The sequence below is a fragment of the Momordica charantia genome, assembly GCF_013281855.1.
Source record: "Momordica charantia cultivar OHB3-1 chromosome 1 unlocalized genomic scaffold, Mcharantia_2.0 BLBB01000001.1, whole genome shotgun sequence".
Lineage (NCBI taxonomy): Eukaryota > Viridiplantae > Streptophyta > Magnoliopsida > Cucurbitales > Cucurbitaceae > Momordica > Momordica charantia.
The window spans coordinates 643671-657772 of NW_028275157.1; the positions used below are offsets into that span (position 1 = coordinate 643671).

Below are 14102 nucleotides of genomic sequence, written 5' to 3' on the forward strand. Positions count from 1 at the left end.
ATTTTGTAACTAAAGACTAGATTGGATTATAAATTATCAATTAAGCAAATTCTAAATCTTATTAGTTATACTTTATACAGTATTGATGATGCATTGAACAAACTAAGATTACAATCATCAAGGTTGTGAGAAATTATAGATTGTAGTGACATAGTAGGAAGAAAATGAAAATGAAATAACCTAAAAAAAAAAAAGAGATGTCAACATTTCGTCGACATCTTGACATGTCGATGCCATGGGGAAAATCGACTTTTCCCCCGTGTCACATTTAAATAATTATTACGACTTTCTTATTTTTATAACTTATTTAAAAAATATCTATCGGTATTGACATTTTATCGATATTTCTATGAAATTAAGACCTCCCCATTTATCTCGACATTGACATTTAAAACCTTGATTACACGTTATCCTCATTCTAAAAAAATAAAAGACACACTACTTACTGTACACACCATTTGCATATTTCCATGGTCGCCAACATAAACATTTGCAATTTCTTTTCAAATGGATGACATCAACATCCCAACAGTCGTACACTTTTAGCTGCTTCAAGTTTGTGAATGAATGGAAATTTGTTAAAGTGAAGCTTGTGTTAAACTCCTCTTCCACCTTCCAATCATCTCTCGTCCCTGTAACAAAGTTTCCTTCGATTATTGAACATTCCTAATGTTACATATTTCGAAACTAAGCTATAAAATTCAAATGTAGTAGTTTACTTTTCATTTAATTATTGTTGTACCTATATCAAGAAAAAAAAAAATTATTGTTGTTTTCTCAATGGAACTTTACTCTTAAGAAAAACCACTCAGTACATCACATTCAAATAAACCCAAATGATGCTCAGTGTGAACTGCATATTTGATCAAGCATTACCTGAAGTAACAAGGTAAAATATGTACCCCAAAGATTGAAATCCCTATTACTGAAGAAGTTATTATACTACCTTGCGAGGCGGGATGGCCAGTTCATTGTCCTCGATCAGTACGGCCTTAAACCCCAATGGAAGTAGTACGTCCTCATAACTATCAATAAACAATATAATCACGAGCGAAGTCTATGGAAATATACACATATATGCAAAAGATACGAAACTTGAGCTTCTTTTAGGGAAATAAAAGACAACATCATTCAAGAGGAATCATGTAAAAAGGAAAAAGGGGAAGATAAGGTATCCTCCTAAACAAAAAAACAATGAAGATTACAGAAACAATCTCCAAGTGGCATTGATAAAAAAGGAGTAATAACAAAAAAAAAATCTAGGGCATGGCAAGAGGAGGCAACGAAACTCGACATATTCAAGAAGTTCCTATCAAATACTTGAAAGATCATCCTATTTCTCTCCAACTAAATTTTCCAAAGCGTTAGGCTCCAAAGTCATGGATTTATCTTTAAAAGGATGGCCACACAACACTTGAAGTTTAAAATCTTTTACACGTTACTGAAACACCGGCTGAAGGCCAAGGCAGGAACTAATAATATCCCTCCAACATTGTGAAATACTCCCATTAAGTCCTCTCTATGTTTTAGGAGGTTTATAACTTAATTTTTGTTAGTTTTCATGTTATTTATGTCAGATTTATTAGCATAAGTGAGTGTTTTACAGGAAAGAAACATTAGAGGGAAATCAAAGACTTCAATTTGGGGAGAAATTAGAGTATAAATGTGTGATAAGGATGACACAGAGGAACCGTGAGCCTATCACTTGAAAGAACAGTGTCTTGACGCTTGTAGGATGAAGAAACAAGCATTCGAGGTGGAAGCATCATGGTGCTACCATGAGAAGCCATGGCGCCTGCAGCCAGCACCAACGCAAGTCCAAATTCTGAGAGAGCAGTGCCACAATGCTCACTTGTAGCACCATGGCACTGTGAATTTTAGGAGTTCGTCTTAAATTGAGACAATGCCATGGCACTAGTGTGGATCTTTTATCAAAGTATGGTTTCTGCACCACACAAGGGCAGAAAGAGAATTGAAGAGAGAGAACAAAGTAGTTTTTACTAAAAATTTAAGGCAAAGAGATCATCGAAGAGCTAAGAGAAGGAATTGTCTAGGCTCGGGATCATGATGATATATTCAAAGGTGGACTATTGACTCGAAGATGTTAATTTCTTCTCCTTGCCCTTGACTTTTTGTAATTTCTATGGGATTAGCTAAATTTCTCGTTCTAGGGATTGAGGTAGTCACTAGATATTATGAGTTGGATTTACTGATTTGCTTGACGGAGTTATTATTTTTCTGTTCATGTATTCATATGTTTATGTTAAATTATATTTGTTATCTTTTAATTTCCTATAGTGTTTTAATAGGTTAGGGTTTACTTGTTGTGATAGGAAAGTGTTAAATTATATTTGTACTTCTTCTTGATAGCTGTAGCTGCTATTTATATCCTTGTATCAACTCTTTAAAGAATAAGTAAGAATTATTTTCTTTTCTTATTAATTAACATGGTATCAGAACCTAAAGAGCTTTACGATTGGCTTTTGAAAACCAGTCAATTTCTTATTTGATAACTTTATTTTTATTTTCTTAAATTGGGCTTCATTGTCGAGCTCACTACTTCACCGATTAATTACATGAGAGATAGAATCTCATTCAGATCAGTTCATATCTCCATCGTTACTGAAGTTTTAGTTTGTGTCTTCATTCCGTTCGTGCGTATCAGTACACGAAAATTCTCAAGAAGAAAAGGAACTTCTTTTGAACCAACTCTCAAATACTGATTATGAAGGTTTTTCTTGGCATTGGCGAACCTAAATCGACGACAATTGAAACAAGTTCATCGTTGTTGTCTGTTCTTGGACTCCTTGCTCATTTGATTAGTCACTGCCTTCTCACGCCCATTGTTGAGATTCGCCACCATCGAGCTTGCGCCGTGTTGTGGGCATGCTTGTCCAGGGTGTGTTACCCATGGCCGCATGTCCAAACCATCCTCACCACTCGCTTTCCTTTCATGTCTTTAAAGCTTTCTAGTGTAATTTTCTTGTATCGGGTTTTTGGGGTTGTAGGTGGATTTTGACCGAGCGGCTTTGGAACTAGGTGTGTATTAGTAAGATATGTAAGCACGCCAAATTTCAAACCAATCGGAGTTCACACGGGCCCTGTAGGCCACCGAGTGACTCCTCGCCACTTAGGACGTCTACACCTGCCACACCAAAAATGCCTTATAATGTACCTTAGGGGGGACCAAGTAGTCATCAAACCTCCCCCCGACCAAGTGTTGTATACTTTCTTGCAATCAAAGCTTTCTTGCATCCAACGTCTACAATGCTTGTTTTAAAGATGTTTTCAACTGTTTTTCTCTCTCACGTTTTCTAAAACCAATTTTCTCCTAAAACGTGAGCGGAGGCTAGACCCACGACCGAGATTGTCCGCAACTTACATTTTTTCCCGGCTGACTTGCTCGTTTGAGCTAGAGCAAGTGCCGCACAATCGCTCGAGCTGCTTTAAAAAGGTGCGATTGTGACAAGTGGTATCAGAGCTTAGTTAGCTCCTCGACCCGAAAAAGTCCGGAACCATGTCGACGACAAAACAACTGAGCAAGTCGCACGTCGACCGACTGGTAGAGATAGAAGAACAACTTCTCTACCTAAGAGAAGTCCCTGATTCCCTCCGTCTGCTGGAGGCGCGAGTTGATGAATTCTCCGAGAAGTTTGGAGAAATAGACGCAGTGAATGCCCGTGTAGACGGGTTGCCGATACAAGATATAGCAATGAGGGTTGAGACCCTAGAAAGCAAAGCTACACGTCCTGGTAGCTTCGAACGTGGAGATAGTTCCACGAACCCAAACACACAGATAGAAGTACGTATGGGAGAGTTAAACAACTCGCATTCGGCAATGATGCAATTGTTTAACGAAATGACAGAAGACTTCAAAGTGACCATCGACACCCTCCGAGCTGAGATGACGGAAATAAGCACTAGAGTGAACCTAACCATGCGAGCCGTGGGAAATCAAGCTCCCAACCAAGCGAACATGGGGTTCAACAAGTTGAAGGTCCCAGAGCCCAAACCATTCAATGGCAATAGAGACGCCAAAGATCTCGAGAACTTCCTGTTCGACGTAGAACAGTACTTCAAGGCTACAGGGACAACGTCAGAAGAGATGAAAGTGACTTTGGCCACCATGCATCTTACTGATGATGCAAAGCTGTGGTGGAGATCTAAAGTCAACGACATTCAGAATGGTCGATGCACGATCAATAACTGGGATGATCTGAAGAAAGAATTGAGGGGTCAGTTCTTCCCCGACAATGTCGAGTTCATGGCTAGAAGGAAGCTACGTGAACTCCGACACACTGGAACAATCCGGGACTGCGTGAAACAATTCTCTGTCGTAATGCTGGATATTCGCGACATGTCAGAGAAAGACAAGGTGTTCGTCTTTATCGAAGGATTGAAACCGTGGGCCCGAACCAAGCTGTATGAACAAAGGGTACAAGACCTTGCCACCGCCATGGCCTCTGCCGAAAGATTGCTAGACTATAGCAGTGAACCATCCCACCCAAAAAGAATGCTACAAACCCCATTGGGGGAAACAAGACGTTCAAACCCTTTACCCCAAAGAGTGGGGGAGCTGACAAGAGACCTCAAGGCCCGAATCCCGGTCCTTCCCGAGGACCCTATCCACAAAGTCAAAACGCTCAAAGGCCGATATCATGCTTCTTGTGCAAAGGTCCCCATCGGGTAGCTGAATGCCCACACCGAGCTGCCCTTACTGCCCTTCAAGCATCCGTTCAGTCGTGCAATGAACCTGAAGTTGGAACGGATTGTGAGAAGGAAGAAGACGAAGAAACACCTAGAATGGGGGCGTTAAAATTCCTATCTGCCATTCAAAAGAGGGTCAATGGACCCAAAGGAACGTCCGAAAAGGGGCTTATGTTCGTAGATGCTACGATCAATTGTAACCCTGCAAAGAGCACCATGGTGGATTCGGGTGCAACCCACAACTTCATATCAGAACAGGAAGCCCACCGACTGAAATTGACTATTGAGAAGGATACGGGTAAGATGAAGGCCGTCAACTCCGAAGCTCTACCCATTGTGGGAGTTTCTAAAAGAGTGACGTTGAAATTAGGGACGTGGACAGGCAGTGTCGATTTCGTAGTAGTTCGCATGGACGACTTCGACGTTGTACTGGGGATGGAATTCCTCATCGAACATAAAGTCATACCGATGCCTCTGGCCAAGTGTATGATTGTCACTAGTAATAGTCCCACTGTGGTCACAGCTAGCATCAAACAACCTGGTGGCATAAGAATGATATCCGCGTTACAGTTGAAGAAAGGCCTCAACCGGGAGGAACCTACCTTTATGGCCATTCCGATGGTCGAACAGCCGGTGGAGACAAGAGATGTCCCACCTGAAATTCAAGTTGTCATGAGAGAGTATGTTGACATAATGCCAGATAGTTTACCGAAGACCTTACCTCCTCGACGAGGGATTGACCACGAAATCGAGCTCATTCCAGGAGCTAAACCTCCAGCAAAGAATGCGTACCGGATGGCTCCACCGGAGTTAGCCGAACTCCGAAAACAGCTAGATGAGTTGTTAAACGCTGGGTTCATCCGCCCAGCTAAAGCTCCCTTCGGAGCCCCTGTGCTGTTTCAGAAAAAGAAAGACGGGACGTTGCGTCTGTGCATTGACTATAGAGCCCTCAACAAAGTCACGGTTCGCAACAAGTATCCCCTCCCAATCATAACCGACTTGTTTGATCAATTACATGGAGCTAAATACTTCACGAAATTGGATCTCAGGTCGGGCTACTACCAAGTGCGTATTGCAGAAGGTGACGAGCCTAAAACTACTTGTGTGACGAGGTATGGGGCTTTTGAATTCCTCGTGATGCCTTTCGGATTAACGAATGCCCCTGCCACGTTCTGTACTATGATGAATCAGGTCTTTCACGAATATCTCGATCAGTTTGTGGTAGTCTATCTAGACGATATAGTGGTATACAGTCCGACGCTGAAAGAACACCAGATCCATCTCAGGTTGGTCTTCGACAAACTAAGGCAGAATCAGCTATACGTAAAGAAGGAAAAGTGTGCGTTCGCACAGAAGCGGATCACGTTCCTTGGCCACGCGATCGAACAAGGGCAAATCAGTATGGACACAGATAAGGTAAAGGCGATCCAAGAATGGAGAGTCCCTACCTCTGTGACCGAGTTGCGCTCCTTTTTAGGGTTGGCCAACTACTACCGACGATTTATCGAAGGATTCTCAAGGAGAGCCACCCCAATGACAGAGTTACTGAAGAAAGGAATGACCTGGATGTGGTCGAGGGAAAGTCAGGACGCCTTCGAAGATCTAAAGACGGCCATGATGAAAGGCCCAGTACTTGGGCTAGCCGACGTGACGAAGCCGTTTGAAGTAGAAACGGATGCTTCAGACTACGCGTTAGGTGGTGTCCTTCTCCAAGACGGTCACCCGATCGCTTACGAAAGTAATAAAGGTATTGTTTCCAAAATTTTGCCTAGAGAAGATATGCCTTATTTGCAAAATGGAAGAAAGCCCAATCGCAAGGTCTGAGACGACCCAGAAAGCACTTGAACATGATCAACTTTGTAAGCCGACTTGGGTATTGAGCATTTGTCTCCCGAGGTAAGGAATAACCAGTTACACCAAAGGATGCGGTCAATACAGCCAGAACCACACCAGTAACCCAAGTCAATTCACGAGGTTTTTTAAAGCCACCAGTAAGATACACGAATACTATTTGATTAATGACGACCCGAATCTCTATTTTTTATATTTATATTTGTACCCTATCTATGTCAAATCAAAAAATAAAGACAAGCTCCCCTTCCGTGTTTTTCTTGGATTGCTTTTTATTTATACGTTTTTTCACATCTGCTCCCGCGGAATCTTCTTGAACATATTTTTTGTGGTTTGAGAGAGTGATTTATCATTCAATGAATGACTGAAAAATCTAATGTTTGTTACTTTGTACATAAGTAAAACATTAAAAATTTTATTTAGGGTCTTATAACCAACTAATTGAACCTTTGAAATATGTATAAAGTATTAATTGAACGTGCTTTAGATGCACGTGGTTCCAAATTAATGCCGGATAAAAAGGATTTTGGTTATAGTTTTCCTTGCGATCCAGGTCGTCTTACTAATGGGATGCCCTAATACGTTACAAAATTTAGCTTTAGCTAATGATCCAAGCAGAGTTTTTTGTCTAACTCACTTCCTTTTTTCTTTGTGAGTTTCGGGAATATCCCCATTCATAGGTCCGGACAACCACTATGTCTATGTTCTTTCGTGTCGAAAGTATGTTTCAACAATACAATTGTGACTGTTACAGATGTACGGGGTCGGGTAATTTCTTGGTCCTCCGCCGGTACTTATGGATTCAAAGGGACAAGAAAGAATCAATAGAAAAAGAAAGAATCGGAATTGATCGATATATTTCTCGAAACAATCGATACAGTTTGATTCTTCAATTAGTAGTAACGGGACCAATGCTGCGAGCTTCCGGAATACCATGGGATCTTCGTAAAGTTGATAATTATGAGTGTTATGACGAATTTGGGACCAGATCTAGAACTATCCTCAACGGTTTGTGAATTGGGTTCGTATAGGCATTTTAGACGCCCCTATTGACATAACCTTTCTGGCTATATTTTCTGCTACTCCACCTAACATTAGAAAATGGAATAATCGGGAATCTCGAGTAACTGGCCAAGCCGCTAATAGGAGGCATCCTTCTGGATGGGTAGAAGGAATAAATAAAATTTTTAATGTTTTACTTATGTACAAAGTATTCATGTGGTATTTTTTCAGATTTTGCACGTGTGATACATGTTCCCTCTATTTCATTCTTATCCAAGACTTGTATCATTTGATGATGCCATGTGATTGCCTCGATAAGATAGTCCTTTCATTCTTCCTCTATGGTGTTTACGAAATTTAGTTCTTTTGGGGCCCTGCACCCACCCCCCGAGTATATGCTCCATCTGGGATAATTCTAAAAAGAAAAGAAAGGGTTTACAAAAAACGAGAAATAAAGGATTGGTTAGGGTAGAGTGGAGTCCACTAGATGGATTGAATCGAATTGCATAGAAGTTCATTGATATCTTCTTTTTATAAAGCAACTCGACTTCGATTCTTGAATAATCCACATCACTTCTGCTTCTATTGTAACAAAGATTTGACCTTTTCGAACTCTGTCTGTAACTCACTATAGGCTCGAGAAACAAAGAGAAGATGTGTACGAACGAGATATACAGCAACAAGAAGAAGGAAAAGGATTGAAGCTTCCTTGACCAATTGGGTAGATCAAGAAAACAGCAGTAGCAGCTGCAACAGGAACACTCAAGAAATCCGTCGGACGGGCGGATTCACATCTCTTACAACCAACACAGTCTTCTATTCTTGGAGCCGAACTGTCCATATCCAGTTCATCCTTCGGAACCATATCACATCCCGGATCTGATGAAATAGGATGAATTGAGACGGTATTTTGTAAATACGTAATTATCTTGTATATATTAACTATTTCTCGGAACCATATCACATCCCGGATCTGATGAAATAGGATGAATTGAGACGGTATTTTGTAAATACCTCGTTCAATTCTTTCGAAGTCATTGGATCCTTTTCCTCGTTCGAGAATCTCCTCCCTTCTTCCATTCCGTCCCGAAGAGTGACCGGGATTCACAACCAAATGTGTCTTTGTTCCAACCACCGTGCCCATAAGAAATCGCGAAGCCACCCAAAAACGGAGTCTTTGTCTAAAGAAATGCCTTGAGAAAGGGCAGATGTATAGAACCTTTCAACGAGTACATTAGATCTAATAGAATTATTTTGCTGTATCCAGACTAATATCAATCCAACCCATTTCATGAATAAAATGTGACCAATTAACCAATTCATTCATTTGGAATCTGGGCTCTTCTACGTCATTTTTATTTACTTATTTTTCCCTCTCTTTTTTTTTTCTTTTTTTATTCCCTTCCATCATTCCTTAGACCTATAACAAGAATATTTTTTTTAGTGGGACGATAGCTCTGAAAAGACAGACCCAATCGCAAGGTCTGAGACGACCCAGAAAGTACTTGAACATGATCAACTTTGTAAGCTACTTCTAGAGTCCACTTCTTCCCCATACTACGAGTGAAAGGGAAAATGTAAAGACTACCATTAAAGCAGCCCAAGCGAGACTTACCATATCCATGTGTAGAAGGACAAACGGGTTATATCATTTTTTGGTGGATCCGCGAATTACTGGAATGAAAACGTGACTGAATTGGTCCCGGTCACTCTTCGGGACGGAATGGAAGAAGGGAGGAGATTCTTGAACGAGGAAAAGGATTAGCTTACCAAGGCGATGATCAGTAGCTGGTCCGAGAGGATGATCACGGTCCCGCTTATGGGGTCAAATCAATACGTCCGAAGAAGAAAGATTGGAATATCAATCTTTGTTTGTCTATTAGTTCATAGTTCTTCTCTTTATCGCGGGGTAGAGCAGCTTCGTAATTAAAAATTCCCCCGTTTTCATCCATTAAATAATATTTAAGTACTTGAAAAGTCTGTTTTAAATTGTCAAGTTTGGCACCTCGATGTCGGCTCTTCGCCACCTGGGGCTGTAGTATGTTCCAAGGGTTGGGCTGTTCGCTTCTTTTCTTCATTTTGGATCGGAAAATGGAAGAGTTGCGTGAATCAAAAATCCAAGGGAGGTTCATGGCATATAATGGATTTGCCTGGACCGATACATGATTTTCTTGTAGTCTTGTTGGGATCAGGTCTTATATTAGGAAGTATGGGAGTGTGTGAAACCCGATTATTTTTTTTTTTTCTGTGGATTTTTGAATTATAAACACGAAGGTCTTGTGTTTTTGGCACTAATGCAAGCTGAATAATGTGGAACGACGTTATACCGTATCAGAGAAAGAAATGCTAGCCGTCGTTCACTGCCTCAGGTCTTGGAGGCAGTACTTGTTGGGCTCATATTTTGTGGTAAAGACGGACAACAGTGCAATTTGCCACTTCTTCAATCAGCCTAAGCTAACATCCAAACAGGCCAGGTGGCAGGAATTGTTAGCCGAGTTTGATTTTAAGTTTGAACACAAGGCAGGAAAGTCCAACCAAGCTGCCGACGCTCTTAGCCGTAAAGGAGAACATGCGGCCCTGTGCATGTTAGCCTACATTCACGCCAGCAAAGTGGACGGGTCGATCCGTGACCTTATTAGAGAGTATCTTCAAAGAGACCCCTCCGCCCGAACTGTGGTCGAGCTGGTTAAGACCGGAAAGACCCGCCAGTTCTGGGTTGAAGGGGACCTATTATTTACAAGAGGAAACAGACTGTACGTGCCAAGAATGGGAGACCTGAGAAAGAAGCTCCTACATGAGTGTCACGATACACTATGGGCTGGTCACCCGGGGTGGCAACGGACTTGCGCCTTGCTGAAAAAGGGGTACTTTTGGCCAAATATGCGGGAAGATGTGATGCAATACACGAAGACCTGTCTTATCTGTCAGCAAGATAAGGTAGAAAGGACTAAAATAGCAGGGTTGCTTGAACCCCTACCAACTCCTACGAGACCATGGGAGAGTGTGTCGCTCGACTTCATCTCTCACTTGCCCAAGGTAGGAGAACATGAAGCCATTCTTGTCGTTATCGATCGATTTTCCAAATATGCAACTTTCATTCCGACTCCCAAGACGTGTTCCGCCGAGCTGACAGCGCAACTGTTCTTCAAACATATAGTAAAGCTATGGGGAGTTCCAACGAACATCGTTAGCGACAGGGATGACCGATTTACAGGAACCTTCTGGACGGAACTTTTTTCTATTCTGGGTTCAAGCTTGAACATTTCCTCGAGTTATCACCCACAGACTGATGGTCAGACAGAGAGATTCAACAGCATGCTTGAGGAATACCTGCGTCACTTCATCGATGCCAGACAAAAGAACTGGGTCCAGCTGTTAGATGTGGCTCAATTCTGTTTTAACGGCCAGACAAGTTCCTCAACAGGAAAGAGCCCCTTTGAGATTGTGTGCGGAAGACAGCCGTCTATGCCACATATTCTTGACCACCCGTATGCGGGGAAAAGCCCTCAAGCCCACAACTTCACAAAGGAATGGAAGCAGACGACAGAAATTGCTCGAGCATATTTGGAAAAAGCTTCCAAGCATATGAAGAAATGGGCCGACCGCAAGAGACGCCCTCTCGAATTTCGAGTAGGCGACAAAGTTCTTATCAAGTTGAGGCCAGAACAGATCCGTTTCCGAGGACGCAAAGACCAGAGACTCGTGAGAAAGTACGAGGGACCCGTGGAAGTCGTTAAGAAGGTGGGGAGTGTCTCGTATAAGGTGGTGTTACCAGCTTGGATGAAGATTCACCCGGTGATCCACGTGAGCAATTTAAAACCTTACCACCCCGACCTTGAGGATGACGAACGCAATACTGCTGTGCGGCCCGCCATCGACTTCAAACAGAAGGAAGACAAAGAAGCAGAAGAGATCCTTGCAGAGAGAACCAGAAAGGTGGGGAGACCCGTTCGAAAAGTTCGAGAATTCCTCGTCAAATGGAAGGACCTACCTGATGCAGAGACCAGCTGGGAACGAGAAGAAGACCTTGAAGCCTGGAAGACGAAGATCGAGGACTTCAAGCTTCAGCAGTTGACAGGGACGTCAACCGTTTAAGTGGGGGAGAATGTTGTGGGCATGCTTGTCCAGGGTGTGTTACCCATGGCCGCATGTCCAAACCATCCTCACCACTCGCTTTCCTTTCATGTCTTTAAAGCTTTCTATTGTAATTTTCTTGTATCGGGTTTTTGGGGTTGTAGGTGGATTTTGGCCGAGCGGCTTTGGAACTAGGTGTGTATTAGTAAGATATGTAAGCACGCCAAATTTCAAACCAATCGGAGTTCACACGGGCCCTGTAGGCCACCGAGTGACTCCTCGCCACTTAGGACGTCTACACCTGCCACACCAAAAATGCCTTATAATGTACCTTAGGGGGGACCAAGTAGTCATCAAACCTCCCCCCGACCAAGTGTTGTATACTTTCTTGCAATCAAAGCTTTCTTGCATCCAACGTCTACAATGCTTGTTTTAAAGATGTTTTCAACTGTTTTTCTCTCTCACGCTTTCTAAAACCAATTTTCTCCTAAAACGTGAGCGGAGGCTAGACCCACGACCGAGATTGTCCGCAACTTACATTTTTTCCCGGCTGACTTGCTCGTTTGAGCTAGAGCAAGTGCCGCACAATCGCTCGAGCTGCTTTAAAAAGGTGCGATTGTGACACGCCGCAGCATCAAGTTCACCACCGTCGAGTCCATGCTACCTCGCTGCCGTTGAGCCCATTAGTTCTCTATCTCACCGCCACTGTTCCGGCGACACATTCAGAAGTCGTCGATCCTTCACCACGTCGTGATTCGCCACTGATTGCTCTGTCGTCGGAATCGCGTGACGCTGTCACTGCAACCGTCCGTGTACAATTTTAGGTGTGCGACATGGTTTGCAGTTCATAATATGAAGCCCTAATTTTCGTGGATTTCAAACATAAGTGTTGGTCTGGTTCAGATCTCGTTCGGTTTGATTTGGTTCGCATTTTTTTTCGATTCAGTACAACTAGGTTTACTTCGGTCCGGTTCACTAACGGTTTTCGGTCCGGTTCAGTTAGATTTAATTTGGTTCATCCGGTTCAACTTGGTTCAAACCCGATTCAGCTTTATTGCAGCTTGATTAAGTGCATCCCGTCTCAGTTCAGACCGGTTTTAGTGCTGTTCTCTATTCTTTCCTTCGTTATTGTGGGTTTTCATTTTTTTTAAGCGGCTGTTTAGTCTCTTTATTAGCATCAATGTCGCAATCCACCAAGATTACCAAAGAATTGGATAAATATGAGATAAAAAAACTAAAGAGCTTTTTAGAAACTTTGGATAATGCTCCTAGTCAAGGTATATGTTGGTAACTTTGACAGGTACAACTTCTAAACCTAACCTAAACATGGAACCTGGATTATTGATTCTGGTGCAACTGACCATATGACAAATAGTAGCTGTCATTTTATCTCTTATAGTCTTTGTCCGAGCAACAAGAAAATTTCTACAACAGATGGTACCTTATTAACTGTGGCTGGTCAAGGAATATCAAGATAAATTCAAATATTACTATTGTTTGAGTGACGTTTGCTTAACTCTCGCCCAGCTGGTCCCCAATGGGTGGGATCTATTGTTTGCATGTAATATAGCCTGTCAATACAGGCGGTGAGAGAGGCTTAATCGTGGAGACTTCTGCAGGTTGTTCCTCCTCCGGAAAACCTGTACTTTTGTTTATCGAAGAGGAAAGAGAAGAAACCCTTAGTGGAATCAGAGAGTGCTGGAAAGCGAAAGACCTCCAACAAAGCTTCTCTGTCAAAAACTGAAAAAGTGAGTGGTTTTTTATTAGTGGGGATTGACTTTCCACTACGGGAGGTATTTTTGATATCCCGACTGAATTCAAGGCTCCGGGTAGGCATTTACTATTTAATTCGTTCTTTTTTTTTTGGTTTGGCCGATGTCTTTTTATTGTTAACTTGTTTTTTTTTTTTGTGGATGTCTAGCTTTAGCTCGTACCCGTTGTTGACATGCTGTCGCACGCTTAGAAAAAGGCTTTAACTGACTTGGGAAAAAACAAGAACTTACTTACGGAGGACAGTTTGAGTCAATACGACCTATCGGATCTAACTCGTCCTCTTTCAGAGGCACTGAGTCGACTTGTTAGTGAGCCCCCACTCCTTTGTCAAATTAATGATTCCACTTCAGGTAAGCTCTTACCTTGACTTTTATTTGCTTCTCGTTTTATGAGTTGCCTTTATAGTTTATCTTTCTCGCTGTTAGATTCTTCCAAGTCCTCTGACGATCAGGATGAGATGGTCTTTTCGATCGACTTCGAGCTAACAAGAGGTCTACCTCGAGAATTATCTCGTCCTTGAGTGTTACTCGTGGTAACTCAAGTATAGAGCAAATTCATTAAATCCTAAAATTGCTATCCTCTAATTTACCTTCTAATAACTCATGTGTATCCTTGACACAAACAGGTATTTATTCTAAGGCTTTCTCGTATAGTAACTCATCTCCATGTATTATAGATTCTGGAGCTTCTAATCA

General features: G+C 42.1%; 1 protein-coding gene across 5 annotated transcripts in view; it reads right to left on the bottom strand.

Moving 5' to 3' along the window:
- Positions 1-344: 344 nt before the first annotated feature.
- Positions 345-14102, bottom strand: part of HOL3 (S-adenosyl-L-methionine-dependent methyltransferases superfamily protein) — a 51337-nt gene continuing 37579 nt past the window's right edge. For 3 of the 5 annotated variants that reach the window (XM_088122653.1, XM_022293673.2, XM_022293674.2), the window contains 2 exons: positions 947-1025; positions 345-632 (listed from right to left, as the gene is read on the bottom strand). In XM_088122653.1, the coding sequence (XP_087978779.1) occupies positions 579-632; positions 947-1025 (133 nt within the window). In that variant the 3' untranslated portion in view covers positions 345-578. Of the gene's footprint in view, positions 633-876; positions 1026-14102 lie in introns of those variants that run through there. The other 2 variants (XR_015790241.1, XR_015790244.1) reach the window with 2 other exon arrangements.